The 22,429-nt window shown below is 42.3% G+C and overlaps 1 protein-coding gene across 1 annotated transcript in view; it reads left to right on the top strand.

Annotated features, from left to right (window-relative positions):
• P3H2 (prolyl 3-hydroxylase 2) overlaps positions 1–21,766 on the top strand; it is a 176,510-nt gene extending 154,744 nt beyond the window's left edge. The window contains exons 9-15 of the mRNA XM_068971454.1: positions 3,123–3,250; positions 4,028–4,123; positions 4,686–4,836; positions 5,722–5,839; positions 7,277–7,352; positions 12,981–13,121; positions 20,796–21,766. Of these exons, the coding sequence (XP_068827555.1) occupies positions 3,123–3,250; positions 4,028–4,123; positions 4,686–4,836; positions 5,722–5,839; positions 7,277–7,352; positions 12,981–13,121; positions 20,796–20,882 (797 nt within the window). The 3' untranslated portion in view covers positions 20,883–21,766. The remainder of the gene's footprint in view (positions 1–3,122; positions 3,251–4,027; positions 4,124–4,685; positions 4,837–5,721; positions 5,840–7,276; positions 7,353–12,980; positions 13,122–20,795) is intronic.
• Positions 21,767–22,429: the final 663 nt, after the last annotated feature.

Genomic DNA, 22,429 nt, shown 5'->3' on the forward strand with positions numbered 1-22,429 from the left:
CTGGGTCTGTCTTCCATTTCTATTTGAATTTTATACTAGAAAATTATTTCCAGTGAATCTACAAGTAGCTTGTCTTTTTTATTAAAGGAACATCTTTTTCTATATCTCTGAATGGAAATGGAATATGCAGTTTGCTTTTTAATATTTGAGAAACTGCCTATAAATCTTAACTATATGGATTACAGCAATCTTTCTCAAATGAACTGTGTTTTTTGTTAAGAAGTCCGTTCCAATCTGTGAAAAGACAATTGCACAAAGGTATGTGTGTGCAGGTTAAGTCACTTCAGTTGTGTCCGACTCTTTGGAACCCCAGGGACTACAGCCCTCCAGGCTCCTCTGTCCATGGGATTCTCCAGGCAAGAATACTGAAGTGGGTTGCCATGCCCTTCTCCAAGCATTAAGGTAGCAGCTTGTAACAGCATACATTTACTATCTCGGTCTCTGACAGTAGGACTCTGGGGTTAGCTTAGCTGGGTCCATTCTTCAGAATCTGTCACAAGGTTTCATCAAGTGTTGATCAGGACTGACATCCCTTCTAAAGCTGAAGACCAATCTTCTTCCAAGTTCAGTAGCAGAATCTGGTTCCTGAAGACAATTGGACTGTGGTTCTCAGTTTCTGGCAGACTTGGCTGAAGGATGCCCTCAATTCCTTGCCGTGTGAACCTGTCCAATACAGCAACTTATTTCATCAGAGTTTATGCTGAGAAGGTGATAGGTTAAGTCAACCAGAAGATAGGAGTTGCAATTTTATGTAACCAATCAAAGAAGTGATATCCCATCACATTTGCCATATTCTGCTAATTAGAAGCAAAGTCCAGGCCCCACCTACACTTGAGGGAAGCGAAGTACACAAACCTATGAGTACCAGTAGGCAGTGATAATTAGGGGCCAACCTAGAGTCTCTTTGCCATAGGAAGGAAAGCAGGGGGCGGGGGGAGGGCGGGGGGAGGAAGGAAGGGAAGGAGCAAGGGAGGTAGGGAGGAAAGACGAAGAGACCAAGGAGGAGAGGAAGAAAGGGTGGACATTATGCTTACTTTAGGGTGGGAACTGCTGCATATTATATTGATGCTTAGGATATTTATAATGGCTGTTCACATATTGAAAGTTCTAAGATATCCTCTTAAATGTTGTTTATCCCACTACTTCCCAAACATATTTGATCAAGAAACTCTTTTTCATTAAAAACTTCTCTGTAGTGTAAAGTTTGAGAAATATTGAATTTGAAAAATTGACTTTATATGTATACTTTTTGTTTATCCAAAAGATTGTTACTAAAACTGGGCGCTTGTGGGTATATTGATATTTCCTGGATCCCAAGAAATTCTATATTTATAATTTTTGCTGGCCGGTTAGAAAAATTAAGAGGGGCAACTAGTGGATCATCTGAATAACCACTTCTAGCCAAGGATGCCATGAGATTTCATACCTCAGTGGGTATGGATGCAGTTACTGTCACTTTGGCATCTGTTAATAACACTTCAGTGGTCAAAGACTAATAAGAAATGAAGTAGGACAAACTTATGAATAATGTATAAGGACCAGATGAAGGCCAAAATTCATCATGGTCCAGTAAGATTCCATAGTAGTTTCAACAGAGAAAACTTGTAGTAGAATGACTCATTACACACCGAAAGCGCTCTGAGGAATGCTGGCTCAGAAGAACCTGGGCCAGACTGCTCAGTAGAATATTCATGTGGAACATTGCCTTTTAGTTTCCACAAAATAACATTAGCCATTTTATTAACACTGTTAATTTGAATTTAGCTGGTTTTATGGTCCTGCTTTTATCTAATCTTGTAAATTGGTTTGGATATGATAGTTATATGAAGCTATAAAAATAAATACTGTACTCATATTTTTATGTTTGCAAATCTGAAAGTAAAATCGCAGTGCAAATAATTTGTCAGCAGAGACAACCATACATTACCGAAGACTGAGAAACACTGACTCATTATTTTAATATTCCATTAATCATGGGCTGTAGTGACTCTTTTATCCCAGCTGGACTAGTAACATTCAGTGCTGTTCCCTAGTTTGACTAATCTAATTTAAAGCCAGAGGGTAGACGTCAGTTTCAATTGTCTCTTTCTTATTTGAAACAACTGTGGGACCCCCAGCCACCCCCGTGTCCTCCACGGTAAGCTGCTGCTATTGATGGACATCAGGTCCTTTAGGAGTATTATAAAGAAGAGAAAAAGAAGTTCTGGTTTGTTCAGTTTTCTGGTTCAAGATGGTTGTACTTTGCTACAGTGGAAGATTTCTTCACTATCAGAGGCTTTGTCCTTCAGTCTTGTTCTCTGTAAGGAAAGGACCATGTCAGATCTAGATTTTGTAATTTCACCACATAAAACGTAGCCCCAGAGCACCACATTTTGAAGAGTCTATGTGGGGCTAATTTTATAAACTCTGTGTGTGTGTGTGTGTATGTGCGTGTGTGCATAAAAATAAGTATTGCAAAAGCCAGACCATCTGGAATCAATAGGTGGTGGAAAGAAGACTGAGAAGGAGCCAGGTGACTTGGCTGTGACTCCCCTGATGTGCCCTTACTCCCTGACTTATCTGGTGAAGGCACTGCTCTAAATACTTATAAAACTGACAGCACAAATATGGCATCAAGTAAATGCTTTTCTTTTTTCTCAAGTGTTTGGTTGCCCTGCTGTCTTTTTTAAAGGTCTTTACCTACCTTGAGGTTGTGTCATCCGGTAATTGCATGAGATGTTGTAGCTGAAGTAGGAACCGAGAGGCTGTGGAGAAGGGAGGGGCCAACTGCTGAGAAAATTCTGGAAAATTCTATGATTTTCTGAGCAGAATCCCATGAGATGCCCAGTCTGTTTTGCAGAATCTTCCCTGGAATCAAGTGAAAAAATAGAAACTCCTATACAAATATAATAATATGTATTAATTATGACATCATGGAGAAACCTGATAGCCAGACATCTGCCTTTTTTATGAATCTATATTGAGCTTCTCGAGCTTCCCAGTGTGTGGTTGTGCCCTTGCATTCCTCAATATTAGTGAGGAAGCTGACTCTCCTGAACTGCACATTGAAAGCTGCTGGGTGTTCCAGCCTTCCCAGCTTAGGGACAGAGATAACAAGAACAGCCATGTGTTTGTCTCTGCAGGTGGCCCTCTGCTCTATGAGAACATCACGTTTGTCTACAACTCGGAGCAGCTGAACGGGACTCAGCGCGTCCTCCTGGATAACGTCCTGTCAGAGGAGCAATGCCAGGAGCTGCACAGCGTGGCCAGTGTGAGGACCGGAAGCCTGATGCTGAGCTGGCCTGGCCTCAGCCTGGGAGTGCTTTGGTCCTGGGCTTACTTGAAGCCAGGGAACCAGGCCTGAAATACCACTTTCTGTAGGAGAAGGACATTGATTGTGGAGGCACTTTCAGAGCCTTTGGGTTGGGTCATTGTAGTTTTGTCCAGATCTGGACATGGCTGTTGGGTCTGGAAGAACTAGAGGCTTAATTCCTAGGACTTCAGTATCCAGCATATGTCCTGCTATGATATGAAGTCACTGGGGAAATCCCTTTATATTTGACAGAAATTAATCAATATATTGGGTTTCCCAAGTGGCGTTAGTGGTAAAGAACCGGCGTTTCAATGCAAGAGTTGTAAGAGAGGATGCCTTGATCCCTTGGAGGAGGGCATGGCAGCCCACTTCAGTATTCTTGCCTGGAGAATCCCATGGACAGAGAAGCCTGGTGGGCTACAGTCCACAGGATGGCAAAGAGTCAGACACAAATGAAACGACTTAGCACAGCACAGCACAGTCAATATATCAATTATTTATATTCTAGCTATTTCTACAGCAGGTGGTGGTGGCATTGATAATACAAATGTGGGGTGAAAGTTAAGTAAAGATCCTCTTTTGACTGGAAGAATTCTGATACCAGAATCCTGTAATAAAATGGGGATGGTTCTGACTATTGACTTTGGTTCTCAGTTTTCTGGCAGTCAAGGCAGAAAGGGGGTTGTGATGAATCCATAATCATCATTAATAGAGCATCTTGTATTTCGCTTCCAGGGGATCATGCTCGTTGGTGATGGATACAGAGGAAAAACTTCACCCCATACACCCAATGAAAAGTTCGAAGGTGCAACTGTCCTGAAAGCACTCAAAGTAAAGTCTTAAACTCTTTTGGATTTAAATTCCCAAGTGTTAATGCAAGATCTTCTAGGAATGCCAGATTCAGGAAAGGGAAGGGTTTAGGATATAGAACTATCAGGTCATTGAAGGGAACAAGTATGAAATGACACCTTCATTGCTTCTAATCATTCATTTATCAATCCATTCAGTTATCAACTTACCAAACTCTGTTATTTCCTAAGTTTGCATCTGACAAATAATACACAACACCCTTGTCCTCAAGGAGCTCAAGGTACAATGGTGAAAACATACTCAAGTTATCATTCTGTACTGCTAGAAATGTTTTGGAACGGAGTGATGGAAGTGTTCTGAGAGAAAAGAGGGTGATTAGCTTTTAACTTCCCCTCTGTGATTAGGCTTCTTTCAAGGGCTCATTTTCCTAACCGAAACCCACAAGTCTGTGGTAGTATTCCCACAAACCAACAGAGAGCTGAGCATCCTATATTGGCTTAATGATTTCCTCAATAGTTGGCGTCTGATTTCCTCAAGCCCTCCAATCAACCTAGTGGTTTCTAATATTCTTCCTTTTCTTCAGTTTGGTTATGAAGGCCGTGTCCCCCTGAAGAGTGCCCGTCTGTTTTATGACATCAGCGAGAAGGCTCGAAAGATTGTAGAATCCTATTTCATGCTGAACTCAACCCTGTATTTTTCCTATACACACATGGTCTGCCGCACAGCCCTGTCTGGTGAGATTTCAGAGTTTGAACTTGTTCCCTTTTACTCTCTGTGAAATGAGAAAGAAAACAATGTGAAACAAAGCTCTAGAAATGCGTCAGACTTGATACAGAAGAATTCTACATTTTTAAAACGAAAAAAGCTTACTCATTCTGACTTTTCCCTTCCCTCTTTTTCTACTTTGCTCTTCCCTAAACTATTAGAAGGCCATCACTCTGTCTGTGTTCCTTTCCAAATCCATTGCTTCTGCTTGTTTCAATCACATTAAAAAACAAAACAAAACAAAACAAAACAAAAAACTTTTCTGCTCTAGGTTTCCCTTTTCAGAGTTTAAGAACCTGGAAATTACAGTCCCCGTTATGTCCACATTGAGGGGAAGTGCTTGGAAGATAAAGGAAACATTAAAAGAAATCTTTAAAAAGACAGAGACCTCCTCACTCCCTGGCATCACTATTTCTTCTGCACGTCTTTTTTTCAACACCCTCCTAAGGAGGAAGGGGCAAAGAAGTCACAGAAGTAGACTTTCCACTTGTGAATTCTCAGCTGCATCAACTCTTTTCTTTTTGACATTGGCATGTTATCCTCAACCTTTTACTGGTGCACACAAAGCACAGCACGTGAAATGCATGGAATTTCCGCATGTATATTTATAGAGAGCTTTTATAGCTGAAGAAGACAGGTGCGACTTGTCTGCAGTTTTTTACAACGAATTCATATCAAAACAGGATCAGAATCACTTGACTGCGCTTTCCCAGTGTTCTTAGTCTGCTCTGCCTTCTGACTCCTCAGATTTGCAGGGAACATCATCCACAAGAGAAGACAGTTAGATTGTCAGCTTTGCTCTTGGAGGTTATGGCACTCCATCTTTCATGCTTCCCTGTTCTCTTTTCTGGCAGGTCAACAGGATAGAAGAAATGACCTCAGTCATCCCATCCATGCTGACAACTGCCTGTTGGATCCAGAGGCCAATGAATGCTGGAAGGAGCCTCCTGCTTACACATTCCGGGACTATAGGTACCACCAGCCCCTGCTTCAAAATAAAACTTTTGCCCAACAGTTATCAAAACTCCATGGAAATTAGAAAGCTGATCTGTTTTGCGGTCATCACACTCATCTCGATGAAGCAGAGATACACAGATAATTTTCTTAAGCAGCTGCCACAACCCAGAAGTGCCTTCAGCATGTCCTATTTTTATGTTAAAAATCCCTGCTCATTTTGTTGCATCCTATTTCACAGAACATCCGTTTTGTTTTCATACCAAAAACTGAAGTTTATGGGTTTTTTTTTTTTTTCTCACTTGGCTTTCAGTTAAATATATCCTTGTGGTATATGCATCTCAGTTTGAAAACAGAGGGGATGCATCTCAACATGCAGAGAGATTTCATCACATCATTTACCTATGTCTGCGTTTTGTAAATAAGCAACTGGAAACTCAGGAGAAAAAAATGTATTCTCTTATTGAATGATATTTTACTGTGTAAAGCAGAGTCAAGATTTGTAGTCACCATGCCTACAATGTGTTCATTACTACGCTGTGCTCTATACAAAAACGTTTATTGAGCGCCCCCTGCCGGCAGGGCTGGGCTACACCCCTTGGAACTCTCCAGCTGCTTAAGGAAAAATTGCGTCCCTCAGAGTTATTGCTGCTGCTGCTGCTGCTGTTAGGTCGCTTCAGTCGTGTCCGACTCTGTGCGACCCCATAGACGGCAGTCCACCAGGCTCTGCCCTCCCTGGGATTCTCCAGGCAAGAACACTGGAGTGGGTTGCCATTTCCTTCTCCAATGCATGAAAGTGAAAAGTGAAAGTGAAGTCACTCAGTCGTGTCGGATTCTTCGCAACCCCATGGACTGCAGCCTACCAGGCTCCTCCATCCATGGGATTTTCCAGGCAAGAGTACTGGAGTGGGTTGCCAGTTCCTTCTTCTAGTATAAAAGAAAAGAAGAGAGTTTTAGATTCTGTGGGCAACATCGAAGAGCTAGATTAAACCTAGTTATGTTTTAATTTGGGAAGTGAAATGTGAGATAAGGTTTGAAATATAATTAAAATTTTAACATAAGAATGAATAAATACTTCCTATATGACCCTGGGCTTCCCTTGTGGCTCAGCTGGTAAACAAACTGCCTGCAATGCGGGAGACTTGGGTTGGATCGTTAGGTTGGGAAGATCCCCTGGAGAAGGGAAAGGCTATTACCCACTCCAGAATTCTGGCTTGGAGAGTTCCATGGAGTGGGGTCGCAAAGAGCTGGACACGACTGAGCGACTTTCACTTTCATTTTATATGACCCTACATCTGGTCTTACTCTTGAAGTTTAGGAAGGTCAATCATTTTCATCTCTAGTTCAGAGGAAACTTACTAATCGGGCTGGTTGGTTCGTGTCCAGTGTCCAGTATTCTGCGGTGATGTTGTGCAGGCATATGAGAAGACAAATGGTTTCCCTTTCTTCTTACAGTGCTCTCCTATATATGAATGATGACTTTGAAGGAGGAGAATTCATATTCACTGAGATGGACGCCAAGACTGTGACTGTAAGCAAGTCTGTTCTTGCAGATTTATCTAGCATTTTTCAGTCTCACTTTTGCCATTTTCCAAGGGCTGCTGGATTTCAGATATTCCTGAGCTTGAGAATTCAAGAGGTGAACAGAGATCCAGTAAATTTATACATCATAAAATGTTAGAAATGGAATCATCAATAAAAAATCTTCTTGTCCATTTTACATATGAGTGATTTAAAGAATATTTTTTAAGGATCATATAGTTAGTGTTAGACTTAGAACCAGAATGTAGGTCTTCAGATTCTTTTTCAAGTAATTTGATGGAGACATAAAAACACTTGTTCTTAAATCACCCACTACTAGGATAAGTCACATGTCTCTACAGAATGACTTTCATGTACCCTGGTTTCCTGTGTGCTTAGAGTGAGCATTGGTCATCATACCCATCATTATCCAAATTACTATATGTGTGTGTGTGTGTGTGTGTGTGTGTGTGTGTGTGTGTGTATATATATATATATATGTATCAGTTCAGTTCAGTCGCTCAGTCATGTCCAACTCTTTGCGACCCCATGAATCGCAGCACACCAGGCCTCCCTGTACATCACTAACTCCCGGAATTTACCCAAACTCATGTCCATCACGTCGGTGATGCCATCCAGCCATCTCATCCTCTGTCGTCCCCTTCTCCTCCTGCCCGCAATCCCTCCCAGCATCAGAGTCTTTTCCAATGAGTCAACTCTTCGCATGAGGTGGCCAAAGTATTGGAGTTTCAGCTTCAGCATCAGTCTTTCCAATGAACATCCAGGACTGATCTCCTTTAGGATGGACTGGTTGGATCTCCTTGCAGTCTAAGGGACTCTCAAGAGTCTTCTCCAACACCACAGTTCAAAAGCATCAATTCTTTGGTGCTCAGCTTTATTCACAGTCCAAATCTCACATCCATACATGGCTACTGGAAAAACCATAGCCTTGACTAGACAGACCTTTGACGGCAAAGTAAGGTCTCTGCTTTTTAATATGCTGTTTAGGTTGGTCATCGGAGAAGGCAATGGCAACCCACTCCAGTACTCTTGCCTGGAAAATCTCATGGATGGAGGAACCTGGTAGGCTGCAGTCCACGGGGTCGCTAGCAGTCGGACACGACTGAGTGACTTCACTTTCACTAGGTTGGTCATAACTTTCCTTCCAAGGAGTAAGCCTCTTTTAATTTCATGGCTGCAATCACCATCTGCAGTGATTTTGGAGCCTTGAAAAATAAAGTCTGACAGTTTCCACTGTTTCCCCAACTATTTTCCATGAAGTGATGGGACCAGATGCCATGATATTAGTTTTCTGAATGTTGAGCTTTCAGCCAACTTTTTCACTCTCTTCTTTCACTTTCATCAAGAGGCTTTTTAGTTCCTCTTCACTTTCTGCCATAAGGGTGGTGTCATCTGCATATCTAAGATTAATGATATTTCTCCCGGCAATCTTGATCCCAGCTTGTGCTTCTTCCAGCCCAGCATTTCTCATGATGTACTCTGCATATAAGTTAAATAAGCAGGGTGACAATATACAGCCTTGATGTACTCCTTTTCCTATTTGGAACCAGTCTGTTGTTCCATGTCCAGAGTTCTAACTGTTGCTTCCTGACCTGCATATAGTTTTCTCAGGTCAGGTGGTCTGGTATTCCCATCTCTTGAAGAATTTTCCACAGTTTATTGTGATCCACACAGTCAAAAACTTATATATATATGTGTGTGTGTGTGTGTGTATAAATATATATATATTCACATAGTTCTGGTGGTAAGTAAACCTATACTTGACACTTGATATATATACATTCACACAGACACATATGTGTTACATGTTCACACTTTGGGTGAGATTCTAAACACATCATCATAGACTAAAAATCAAAAGTTAAAGTAAGCCACAATGTTCCTAAATAAATTATTGCCTTTGGAAAGCCAGCCTACTGAGCACTTATAAACCATATAGCCAGAGTCTTTGGTCTTTAAGTCAAACAAGCATGTAGAAAACATGCATGGTGAAAAAACAGAATTTCTGATTGAGGAGATAATTGAATTGTAAATAGATTATGACACATTTCATTCCTCTATGCAAAGCTAAAATTACTGAAACATGTATGTAATAAACTTCAAAGATTTTCCATTATATATGCTATTTCCACAACTCTTATATGAGTTTTATGTATTTTCCTTCATATTTTGTACTTTTTTCTCAGTATCATTCATGCCATACCAACTGGGGTTTAAGCAGATGACATTTTAAAAATTGCATTATCATATTTAAAGGGAAAACTTATGGGAATTCTGGCTAAAATTGCCCATAAATATTGATATAATTAAGAAAAATATTCCATGTAGTTTAATATACTGTAATTTAAATGGTCATGGTGCCTCAAACTTTTTTTTTTATTTTGGTAAAAAGCTTAAATTTTAATGTCAGCATTTTGATATTTCATGATCTGGGAAATTAAATCAAGACTGATGATCTGGACTCAATTTAAATCCTGATACATGACTATCACCTTTTGAAAATCCTCTGTGCAGAACGTATTTGATTTCTGAGCTCTGTTAACAAGTTCAGAAATGCTTATATCTCACACAGTTGGAAAGGGAAATCAAACTGGTGGTTGAAAGATTTCTTTGCTTCTTCTCCATCTAGTGGCCAAAGTTGGAAATGCCCAATGTTTGAAAGTAAACCAACCAGGAATACTATGTATAAATCGTTAATTTATGAATAACTAACATATGTGAATTCACCAGTTTCTGAATGCAAGCTCATTGTAATTTAGCTTTTTAAAGATGTGAAATTGGACACTACTTCCCTTTTAGATATTTATATTTTTAATATAAAGGTGTAACTATACACAAAAGTTCTAATTTAAACAATGTTTTGATGAAAAAGTTCCAAGTTGAGAGATATATTTGCCGAAATAAGTTCTACTTTAGATGAATTGCATATGCTTGAGTTTAGGGGACGTTTTGTAGCTAATTAAAATTCTGAGATAACCAGTGCCAATAACAGAGGGAAATGGGTAGTTTTCCTTTTTACCTCTCCCCTCTTTGATTCTGGAGGGAAAATTGATTTATTTCTGGAGCAGGGAAATGCCCTAACATTTGGCTCCACAAGGAAGAAAATTGTTCTAAATTCTTTACTTTCAAAATATCTGCAATTTCCTTGGTGATTCAGTGGTTAGGACTCCCTGTCTAGAACTGGGATTTGATATGGAGGAGCCTGGTGGGGTGCAGTCCATGGGGTTGCTAAGAGTCAGACACGACTGAGCGACTTCACTTTCACTTTTCACTTTCATGCATTGGAGAAGGAAATGGCAACCCACTCCAGTGTTCTTGCCTTGAGAATCCCAGGGACGGGGGAGCCTGGCGGGCTGCCGTCTATGGGGTCACACAGAGTCGGACACGACTGAAGTGACTTAGCAGCAGCAGCAGAGAACTAAGGGGCTTCCCAGGGAGCTAGTGGGAAAGCTACTGGGAAGTGGTAAACCTCCCTGAGAAATGGTAAAGCTCAGTTCAACAGTACATGAACCGAGAACTTCCAGATGTTCAAGCTGTATTTAGAAAAGGCAGAGGAACCAGAGGTCAACTTGCTAAATCCATTCGATCATAGAAAAAGCAAGAGAGTTCCAGAAAAATATCTACTTCTACTTTATTGACTGCTCCAAAAACTTTGACTGTGTGGATCACGAAAAACTGTGGAAAATTCTGAAAGAGATGGGAATACCAGACCACCTGACCTGTCTCTTGAGAAACCTGTATGCAGGTCAGGAAACAATAGTTAGAACCAGGCGTGGAACAATGGACTGGTTCCGAATTGGGAAAGAAGTACATCAAGGCAGTATGTTGTCACCCTGCTTATTTAACTTAAATACAGAGTACATCATGCAAAATGCCAGGCTGGATGAAGCATGAGCTGGAATCAAGATTGCTGGGAGAAATAACCTCAAATATGCAGATGACACCACCCTTATGGCAGAGAGCGAAGCAGAACTAAAGAGCCTCTTGATGAAAGTGAAAGAGGAGAGTGAAAAAGCTGGCCTAAAACCCAACATTCAAAAAACGAAGATCATGGCATCCGGTCCCATCACTTCATGGGAAATAGACGGGGAAACAGTGGAAATGTGACAGACTTTATTTTCTTGGGCTGTAGAATCACTGCAGATGGTGACTGCAGCCATGGAATAAGAAGACACTTGCTCCTTGAAAGAAAAGCTATGACCAACCTAGGCAGCATATTAAAGAGCAGAGACATTACTCTGCCAACAAAGGTCCATCTAGTCAAAGCTATGATTTTTCCAGTAGTTATGTATGGATGGGAGAGTAGGACCATAAAGAAAGCTGAGCACCAAAGAAATGATGCCTTCAAACTGTGGTATTGGAGAAGACACTTGAGAGTCCCTTAGACAGCGAGATCAAACCAGTCATTCCTAAAGGAAATCAGTCCTGAATATTCTTTGGAAGGACTGATGCTGAAGCCTAAGCTCCAATACCTTGGCCACCTGATGTGAAGAGCCAACTCTTTGGAAAAGCCTCTGATGCTGGGAAAGATTGAAGGCAGGAGGAGAAGGGGACGACAGAGGATAAGATGGTTGGATGGCATCACCGACTCGATGGACATGAGTTTGACCAACTTCCAGGAGTTGGTGATGCACAGGGAAGCCTGGCATGCTGCAGTCCATGGGGTTGCAAAGAATTGAACATGACTGAGCAAGTGAACTGAATTGAGTGGTAAAGAACCCGCCTGCCAATTCAGAAGATGTAAGAGACACGGGTTTGACCCCTGGATAGGGAAGATCGCTTGGAGGAGGGCATGACAACCCACTCCAGTATTGTTGCCTGGAGAATCACATGAACATAGGAGCCTGGCAGGCTACAGTCCATAGGGTTGCAAATAGACACAACTGAAGTGACTTAGCAGCATGCACATACACGTAACTAAGGTCCTGCAAGCTGTGTGATGTAGCCAAAAAAAAAAAATTGAAAAATCTGGAAGTTGTATAATTACTGAATGGTGGCTTAAGATTTACATTTATTGAAGACAAGTACAACACAGAGCCTTCTCTGACTTTAATCTTCAGTTAGATATAAAGCAAAAGGAGCTTTCTTTTTATCATACTTGGAAGAAACGTGGATTATTTTGAACAGCAGTATATTTGTGAAACAGAGTTATTTAGGAACTTTAGTTTCTGTGTGCAAGTTTGAAAAAGATAAAATGTAATGAGTTCCATTTGCTTCATGAAAAACTAAACTCAGTGGGGCTGTGTTCCAAAAGTGTGTTTACAATCATTTAGCTAAACTTCAGAATACATTTTCTCCTAGACGCAACGTTATCAGTGGAACTTGTTTGTTTCTCCATATACCTGAATTATGAGAGGTGATTCTCTCCATTCCCTCCATGGAATGTGATGACCATTTCACCTGATAACTTTATTTCCTGAATTAGGTGTTATTTTAACCTTATCTTTGTCTTATAGATGACGAAATTGGAAACAGTCTATGTCTTCTTCAGCCCCAGGATTCCATTGTTCTTTGACAAAACTTAACTCAAGTAATTGAGTAGAAGGATAGAGAAGGGGGATTGTAGAAATGTTCACAGTATTGAAATTGAGAGTCATGTTTTCACTTTCTTTCTCAGGCCTCTATAAAACCAAAGTGCGGGCGCATGATCAGCTTCTCGTCTGGAGGAGAGAACCCACATGGGGTGAAGGCAGTCACCAAGGGCCAGAGGTGTGCTGTAGCTCTGTGGTTTACCTTGGACCCACTTTATAGAGAATTGGTGAGTTTCTGACCCCTCGCCCTCAGAAAGTCAATGAGACACCCTATAGAACTGCTTCACGAACTAATTGATCTGAAAATTCTTATGAGTTGATTCATAACCTTCAGGAATCTTAGAGATCATGGGGGAAAAAACTTTTACAGACTCCTTTCTGTCTGCTTTCCAATACTGGCTCTGTTTTCTAAGCAAGAACACATTTTCTTAATCAGATCCATGACTTAGCAAATACACATCTGATTTTTTGCACTGTAAGTTTTAGGAAAAGGGGCTAAAAATGCAGTTCTTGATCAGATGGGTTTTTATAAGTGAATGTTTGCAGAAATAGACATCTCAGTGATATTCAGCACTCTCCTAAATTAGTCCAGAGTTTATTAACAAATTGTAGCATCAGGAGAGAGCAATCATTTTCCACTGGCCGCCAGGAAGACTGATTTGTTGTCTCAACAAACCCTTAAAAAGTTCACCGAATCATTTATGAAACATTTATCGAAGACAATGAGGGGACATGAAAATTTATTATTTACTACCATTAAGTTAAATATTAAAATATTGTTATTGTCTTAGAAGTGACTGAGGACACTTAGTCTGGATAAGAGACTGTGATCTCACCCTTCTGGATGTTCTGAGCAGAGGTTATAGTGTTTGTAAGTCTGCCCAGGGGACGCTCTTAGAAGCCACCTGCCAATGCAGGAGACATAAGAGATCTGGGTTTGATCCCTGGGTTGGGAGGATCCCCTGGAGGAGGGCATAGCAACCCCCTGCAGTAGTCTTGCCTGGAAAATCCCATGGACAGAAGAGCCTGGTGGGCTACAGTCCATAAGGTCGCAAAGAGTTGGACGTGACTGAAATGACTTAGCACGCACAGCACATGAAGCTATAGAGGAATGAATTAAATCCTATAGATACAGCCCCTGAGAGGAATATCTAGGCTCAACATAAGGAATAACTTTCAAACCATCTCCACCATTTGGTAGAATTCTCTTTGGAAGCACAGAGTTACTTGTCACTGGATGACTCCAATCACAGCCTCAGCAACTTCTTGGCATGGAAAGCTGAGCCTGAACCTGAACCTGAATCTTCATGGCAGGGGCTACACCAAATGACTTCAAAGTCTCCTCCAGCCTTGAGCCTTAATGAAGCTATGAAATTCTAGTCTTTAAACTGGCATGCGAACCAGTTTTCCTCTTTAGACCCCTACATTGGATCCAATTGCATCAGAAAGAATTTAAAGTGAATTTCTCTTTCTTATATACTATTTTTGCCATCCAAACCTAACTCAGTTTTTAGGCCTCATTTCTAAACATTCTTTCACATGTTTCACAAATGTTTATAACAAATCTACTGTGTGCTTGGAAAACTCTACTAGGTGGGCCCTGGGGGTACATGATTGAACAAGGCAGAGCTTTGACCACAAGGAGCTTGGAGAGGCCAACAGGAGAGTGATGGGGAGAAGCAGCCATCTGATTTGCAGGGAGATATCAAAGGAGACTTACTTACATAGAAAGTGTTGGTCGCTCAGTCGTGCCCAGCTGTTTGCGACCCCATGGACGGCAGCCCACCAGGCCTCTGTCCGTGGGATTTTCCAGGCAAGGATACTGGAGTGCCATTTTCCTTTCCTTCTCCAGGATTGTTAGCATAGGGCAACCCTAAAAGAGCAGAGGATGACAGCTGGGCACAAAAGAGAAAGAACAGTCCTGACAGAGGGAGCAGGGCAGGGAGAGATCTGAAAACATCACAAGGGACTGAATAGTCGCCTTTACATGTGATTCCTCTCTCCTCTTGCCTCTCCAAGGCCAAAATGCCAGTGTTCCCCTCATCACCCCTTCTTGACTAAAGAATCTAGGTACACGAGTACACAACGGAGATAACAACATTGTTGGAGAATTGTCTCTTGTTTTTCAATCTTTAGTGTTAAACAAACATTTAATCTGTTTTATTATTCAGTATCTCAGCCTCTCCTTTAAGATATTTGTTTCTATAAAAATAAGCTCACACACACACACACACACACACACACACACACACACACACAAATAACACAAAGTTCTCTTTTGTCCTTCCTAACCTGGAAAGTACCAGGGACAATCCTCCAGTTTCCAGGCTGTGGCGACATCTAGTGGTCACAGAAGAAAATGACCAAAGCTTCTATGGCAGCTACCAGGAAAATCTTGCCTGACATGATTCCCAGACTTTGCTCCACAATGTAGTCAACTGGGGATCTTTACAAACTATTGGCATTTTGGCTCCCACATTTAAAAATCCTAGATTGATTAATTTAGGTGTAGGAAGTTTTAAAAATTCCCCAGATGATTTCAATGTGTAACAAAGTTTGAGAGTCCCTGAGTTGTTGAGTGGCTCAGTCGTGTCTGATACTTTGTGACTCCGTGGACTGCAGCATGCCAGACTTCCCTGTCCATCACCATCTCCTGGAGTTTGCTCAAACTCAGGTCCATCAAGTCGGTGATGCCATCCAACCATCTCATCCTCTTGCCTGCTTCTCCTCCTGCCTTCAATCTTTCCCAGCATCAGGGGCTTTTCAAATGAGTTCTCTCTTCACATCAGGTGGTCAAAGTACTGGAGCTTCGGCTTCAGCATCAGTCCTTCCAATGAACATTCAGGGGTGATTTTCTTTAGAATTGATTGGTTTGATCTCCTTGCAGTCCAAGGGGCTCTCAAAAGACTTCAACACCACAGTTCGAAGGCATTAATTCTCTGGCGCTCAGCCTTTTTTATTGTCCAGCTCTCACAGCCTTACACAACTACTGGAGAAACCATAACTTTGACTATGTGGACCTTTGTTGGCAAAGTAATGTCTCTGCTTTTTAATATACTGTCTAGGTTTGTCATTGCTTTTCTCCCAAGGAGCAAACACCTTTTAATTTCATGGCAGCAGTCACCGTCTGCAGTGATTTTGGAGCCCAAGAAAACAAAGTCTGTCACTGTTTCTATTGTTTCCCCATCTGTTTGCCGTGAAGTGATGGGACCCAATGCCATCCTCTTCATTTATTTGAATGTTGGGTTTTAAGCCAGATTTTTTACTCTCCTCTTTCACCTTCTCAAAAGGCTCTGTAATCCCTCTTCATTTTTTGCCATAAGGTGTCACCTGCATATCTGAAGTTATTGATATTTCTCCCCAAAATCTTGATTCCAGCTTGTGCTTCATCCAGCCCGGCTTTTTGCATGACGTATTCTGTATATAAGTTAAATAAGCAGGATGACAACATACAGCCTTGAGTACTCCTTTCCCAATTTTGAACCAGGAGTTAGACACCTCCTTTCAGGTTAAATCCTTGAGCAAAGAAAGCCTGCCTTTCAAGACGTCATCAGAGCTGGCAGACTTACATGCTTATTAGAGTTTACTTTGAAGGCATTACATTCTCAAGGAGTATTAAGCATCATAAATTCTTAAGGATGCCCAACATTAGAAGCTTTGATTCCTTGTTAGAGAGTTCCATCTCTCTTTTCAACTTCTTTTCTTTCAAGAAAGACAAAATTGCAACAGTCTCTTGTGCAGTCAGATTGGAGCATTTTGTATCTACATCCATTTGCTAATCAGCGAGGTGTTTTCCCTGCATTAATAAAGTAGTACTCATGCAGGGGCTTCACTAGTGGCTCAGAAGTAAAGTGTCTGCCTACAATGCAGGAGACACAGGAGACGCAGGTTCAATCCCTGTGTTGGGAAGACCCCATGGAGGAGGAAATGGCAACCCCCTCCAGTATTCTTGCCTGGGAAATCTCATGGACAGAGAAGCCTAGCAGTCTGCAGTCCATGGGATTGCAAAGAGTCAGACACAACTGAGCATGCACACACACACTCACACATTTTATTTGAACATTATGACAACTATTTGGTCTTCTGTTATTTAGTATATCTGGAGTGACTTTCCTGGTGGCTCAGATGGTTAAACGTTTGTCTACAATGCGGGAGACCTGGGTTTGATCCCTGAGTCAGGAAGATCCCCTGGAGAAGGAAATGGCAATCCACTCCAATACTATTGCCCGGAAAATCCCATTGACAGAGGAGTCTTGTAGGCTATAGTCCATGGGGTCGCAAAGAGTCAGACATGACTGGTCCTTGTAGGTGCTTTTATGTCAACATTATGCTCAATTATAAACTCTTGAATAAAGGGGATTTTATTATCAAGTCATAAAATAATCAAGTTCTTTGTGTCACTTACTATGCTGGGAACTGTACTGGAGACTACCTATAGGAGATGCAAATTATTTTAAGCATAACTTTTATCTTCAGGGAACTTGAAGTCAAAGTGAAGAGACAATACAGGGACCTGAGTAATTAAAACCCAAGGCAAAATTCAGCAAGAATTATTAGAGCCAAAAATGCATGGTGTTCATGGAGCAGAAAGAGGGAACCAGCAAAGGTTTCATGGAGGAGATGGCATTTAACAGGAGCCTTAAAGGATGAGCATGATTTCTTAAGGGAGAGACATTTCTGGCATGTTAGACATCTACCCATGTATTTATTCATCAACGATTATACTGTGCTGTGCTGTGTCCAGTCACTCAGCCATGTCCGACTCTTTGGGACCCTGTGGACTAGAGCCCACCAGGCTCTTGTGTCCATGGGATTCTGCAGGCACAAATACTGGAATGGGTTGACATGTCCTCCTCCAGGGGATCTTCCCAAACCAGGGATACGACCTGTGTCTCCTGTGTCTCCCTCATTGCAGGCCAATTCTTTACCACTGAGCCATCCTGATAAATGTTTGTTGCTTTTCTGGGTGCAGGAAATAGAACAGTGCCCCTCCAATGACAAGATTCCCTGGTTTCGTGGAGCTTAACTTCTAGTGGAAAAAGGCAACACATAAATAAAGAATAAACAGCTGAAGGATTTTCAGGTAGTGAGAAATGATGTGTGGGAAAGAAAATAAGACAACTGATTTGAAAGTAAAACGGAGGGGGTAGCAAAGTGTGAGAGGGCTCTCCAGATGAATGAAAGGAAGAAGCCAACCATGATAAAGGTCTTGGGAGGAGTGTTCCAGGGGAGAAGAGGTTGTAAAGGCCCAAAGATAAGAAGGAGCACAGAATGGTCAAGAAGCAAAGAAAGCCAAGGTGGCCAGAACATGGTATGCGAGGTAGAGAATGGGCTGAAAGGAGAACACAGAACAAGCAGCAGTTAGACTTGATGAGCTGTTTAGGAAACATGAATTCTCTTCCAGTGTATTCTGTAAGATGGCATAGAAGAAAATCCGAACAAAATTTTTGACCTGCCCAGTGGGAAAGAAGCCATGTCCCTTATCCTTTCCCCTGCCTCCCCCAGTCCTGAGAATTATAGGATAGGAAAGACTGCTGTAGCTAACATGTCATAGTAGAGAAGGTGAAAAGATGTGGGGGACTGGAGATGTCATTTGGAAGTAGGCCAACTGGGTCAATGGTGGAGGAGCAGTAAGAGAAACACAGGATGTGATGGAAGCAGCGTTTAAATCCTAGGGACACTCAACCTGGACTAGGATGAGGAAGGCCTTCTCAGAGCGCTGTATTCAGAGATCTCAAGGTAAGTCAGGAAGGTAGAGTGTAAGGGGAGGTGAAAGGAGACGACAAGGTGAATTGAAGAAGAGAGAGAAGTCCGAGTCCTTACAAGCACATCAAGAAAGGTGGACCCAGAGCATCCAGCAATGGGAACCCATGCAAGGGCTGTGAGCAGTGAGCTGGAAAGGCAAGTGGTCATGATTCCAGTGCAGAGGGTCCAATAAGAGCATGTGGGAGGGGGTGTGACGCAGATCAATTTGAAAGCTACCACAGCAATTAAGTTAAGAGACAACAGGGTCCTCAAGCAGGAGCGATTTTTCCTGCCACTGTGCAGTTGGCAGTTTAGAGTGGTTTATGGTTATCACAACTTGGACTTGGTTGCCACTGGCTACCTGCAGTAAGCAGAGCCAGAGATGCTGCTAAACACTCTCAATGCACAGGACACCTCTCCACCCCACCCCCCCCTCAACAAAGAGTTATTGTCTGCTCTAAAATGTCAGCAGGGCCAAGCTTGAGAAACACTGGCTTAAACTAAGGCAACAGTTCAGTTCAGTTCAGTCGCTCAGTTGTGTCCGACTCTATGACCCCGTGGATTGCAGTACACCAGGCCTCCCTGTCCATCACCAACTCCCGGAGTCTATTCAAACTCATGTCCATCAAGTCGGTGATGCCATCCAACCATCTCATCCTCTGTTGTCCCCTTCTCCTCCTGCCCTCAATCCCTCCCAGCATTAGGTTCTTTTCCAATGAGTCAGCTCTTCACATCAGGTGGCCAAAGTATTGGAGTTTCAGCTTCAATATCAGTCCTTCCAATGAACACCCAGGGCTGATCTCCTTTAGGATGGACTGGTTGGATCTCCTTGCAGTCCAAGGGACTCTCAAGAGTCTTCTCCAACACCACAGTTCAAAAGCATCAATTCTTCGGCGCTCAGCTTTCTTTATAGTCCAACTCTCACATCCATACAAGACCACTGGAAAAACCATAGCCGTGACTAGATGGACCTTTATTGACAAAGTAATGTCTCTGCTTTTTAATATGCTGTCTAGGTTGGTCATAACTTTCCTTCCAAGGAGTAAATGTCTTTTAATTTCATGGCTGCAGTCACCATCTGCAGTGATTTTGGAGCCCCCAAAATAAAGTCAGCCACTGTTTCCACTGTTTCCCCATCTATTTGCCATGAAGTGATGGGACTGGATGCCATGATCTTAGTTTTCTGAATGTTGAGTTCTAAACCAAATTTTTCACTCTCACTTTCATCAAGAGGCTCTTTAGTTCTTCACTTTCTGTCATAAGGAAGGTGTCATTTGCATGTCTGAGGTTATTGATGTTTCTCCCAGCAATCTTGATTCCAGCCTGTGCTTCCTCCAGCCCAGCGTTTCTCATGATGTACTCTGCATAGAAGTTAAATAAGCAGGGTGACAATATACAGCCTTGATGTACTCCTTTTCCTCTTTGGAACCAGTCTGTTGTTCCATGTCCAGTTTGAATTGCTGCTTCCTGACCTGCATACAGGTTTCTGAAGAGGCAGTTCAGGTGGTCTGGTATTCCCATCTCTTTCAGAATTTTCCACAGTTTATTGTGATCCACACAGTCAAAGGCTTTGGCATAGTCAATAAAGCAGAAATAGATGGTTTTTCTGGAACTTTCTTGCTTTTTCAATGATCCAGCAGATGTTGGCAATTTGATCTCTGGTCCCTCTTAGGCAACAGTAAGTGCACTGGAAAGAAAGGGGCAGAAACAAGGGGCAGAACAGAGAGGACTAAGTGGTATATCAGATCCAAGAAACCATCATCAGGCTTTTGGGGTAAATGTGGAAGTCATGGTGGTCTTTAATGAGAGAGGAATTCAGTGAAGAGGACAGAGTAGTTCTGCGGGGGAGAAGCTGCAGAATTCAGCTTGAGCACTGAGCTGGAGAACTGAGTTGGAGATGTCTGTGGGACCACAAATTAGAAATGGAAGTTGCAGTGGAATATATAAGATTTCTTGACATGAGAGGAGTCTTGGAAGGTAACTGCTGAGTACACAGGGAAGTCAGCAGAAGGCACCTGGATAGGGATGGAATGAGGCTACATCTTTAGCTGGATTTAGCGTCCGTTCATGTACAGATGATGCCTGGAAATGCTGGGGGAGCATCTGGCACTGGCATCGCTTGTAACAGTGATGTTTATATTGTCTTTTTTCTACAGGAGCGAATACAGGCCGATGAAGTGATTGCAATCTTGGATCAAGAACGGCAAGGGAAGCACAATATCAATCCCAAAGATGAGCTATAAAAACGAGAAAAAGAGTCTCTATCAAATATTTATTTAAATTGTTAATCTTATGAGAACTTTTTTATTTTTGTACAGAGCCACAGTATAAATTAACAAGTTAATATGAGTCAGCAGATCTCCCTTCTGTGCCTAAGGATGCTTGCTTTGCCTCAGTCTGTCTGTCTGTCTTGGTTTTCTCAGCAGATTGTCTTTCAAAGCCCAGTCACCCCTTCCCCACCGTGCACCCGCGCACACACAAACAGACTTCATTTGCTGCAGATCCTAAAACTCAAGCAAAAAGAATAAGTGCGTTCCTGGCGAAACAACAACTCCCATGCGTGCCCAGATCTAAAGTTAGAATGTGATCGGACTCAGAAGGCCTTTCTGGCTCCGTGCCTTTCAGCCACTGTCTCCCAGAGCTGATGGCTGTGACTCTGAAGAGTCCATGGTGAGGTCAGAACTGCTTCAAGTCACTGCCCTGAGGGCCCCCCAGGCTCTGCAAAGGAACAGCTCTGATGAAGACTGTGAGATGGAGGGGTCAGCCTTCCCAGGCCTGGGTGGAGTTTTTGATTCTGGTGTTTTTAGCACAGAGCACTCTTACACTGGAAGCTTTGATTCCCCCCCCACTATGCGCTAGTCCAGAAAGGACTGCCCTAGGACTGTTGTCTTTAAAAAGCATTGTCCAAGGGTTGAAGTAGGATGGCTCTTCATCCCAGAGATTCTGAAAGAATCTGAATGTGGGCACCATGGCTACATTGCCCGAGAGAGGGATGTTTCGTTCTTCAGGGAGAAAAAAATGGATTTCTGGTTGATTCTGCTCTTCATCTGAGTGTATTTTGAGCCCCTCCCTTCCCCTTCTCCACCTTTGGTGCTCTCCAGCTCATGGATTTTGGTGTTTGCATCTGATTTGTTTAATAAAGGGAGGCTTGTTTTAATAACCAGCATTTGTTTTTCTTCTCACAAATGTTTGGTTTATCTCCAGGTAATCCAAACAGGAGCTTTGGGGACCACCCAGGGATAATATTGGGTCATGGTTCATTTTGTTGGCAGGGGCTTGGGGCTGCAAGGAAGGTATGAACATTCCTTCTGAAGAAACAGGGATGGTTAGCAAAAAGGTGTTAATCCAGAGAGTATCTGGGGTCCTTGATGCTGGTTCTATGGAAGATACTACCAAGAGAGTATTTTGCGGGGGTGGGGAATGAGATTATTCTAGCCGAGAGAGTCTGCTCCACTAAGCCAGGGGAGATCACCTGTCTTTTTGATGGGCAGTGGTAGAGGCTATAGCCCTTAAGAAAACCAACAGATAAAAGCATTTTCTACGGACTTATCTTGTGGTCCAGGGGCTAAGGCTACTCCCAATGCAGCAGACCCAAGCTCCATCCCTCGTCAGGGAGCTAGATCCCACATGTTGCAACTAAGACCCTGCACTAGGAGTTCTGCAAGAAAGTCTGCAACACGCTGCAGTGAAAATCAAAGCTCCCACATGCTGTAATGAAGACCCGGCACAGCCAGATAAATACTTAAAAAAAATAGCAACAAGATATTCAATCATTATTTAAAAATAGATA

The sequence above is a fragment of the Capricornis sumatraensis genome, chromosome 1 (assembly GCF_032405125.1).
Source record: "Capricornis sumatraensis isolate serow.1 chromosome 1, serow.2, whole genome shotgun sequence".
Classification (NCBI taxonomy): Eukaryota; Metazoa; Chordata; class Mammalia; order Artiodactyla; family Bovidae; genus Capricornis; species Capricornis sumatraensis.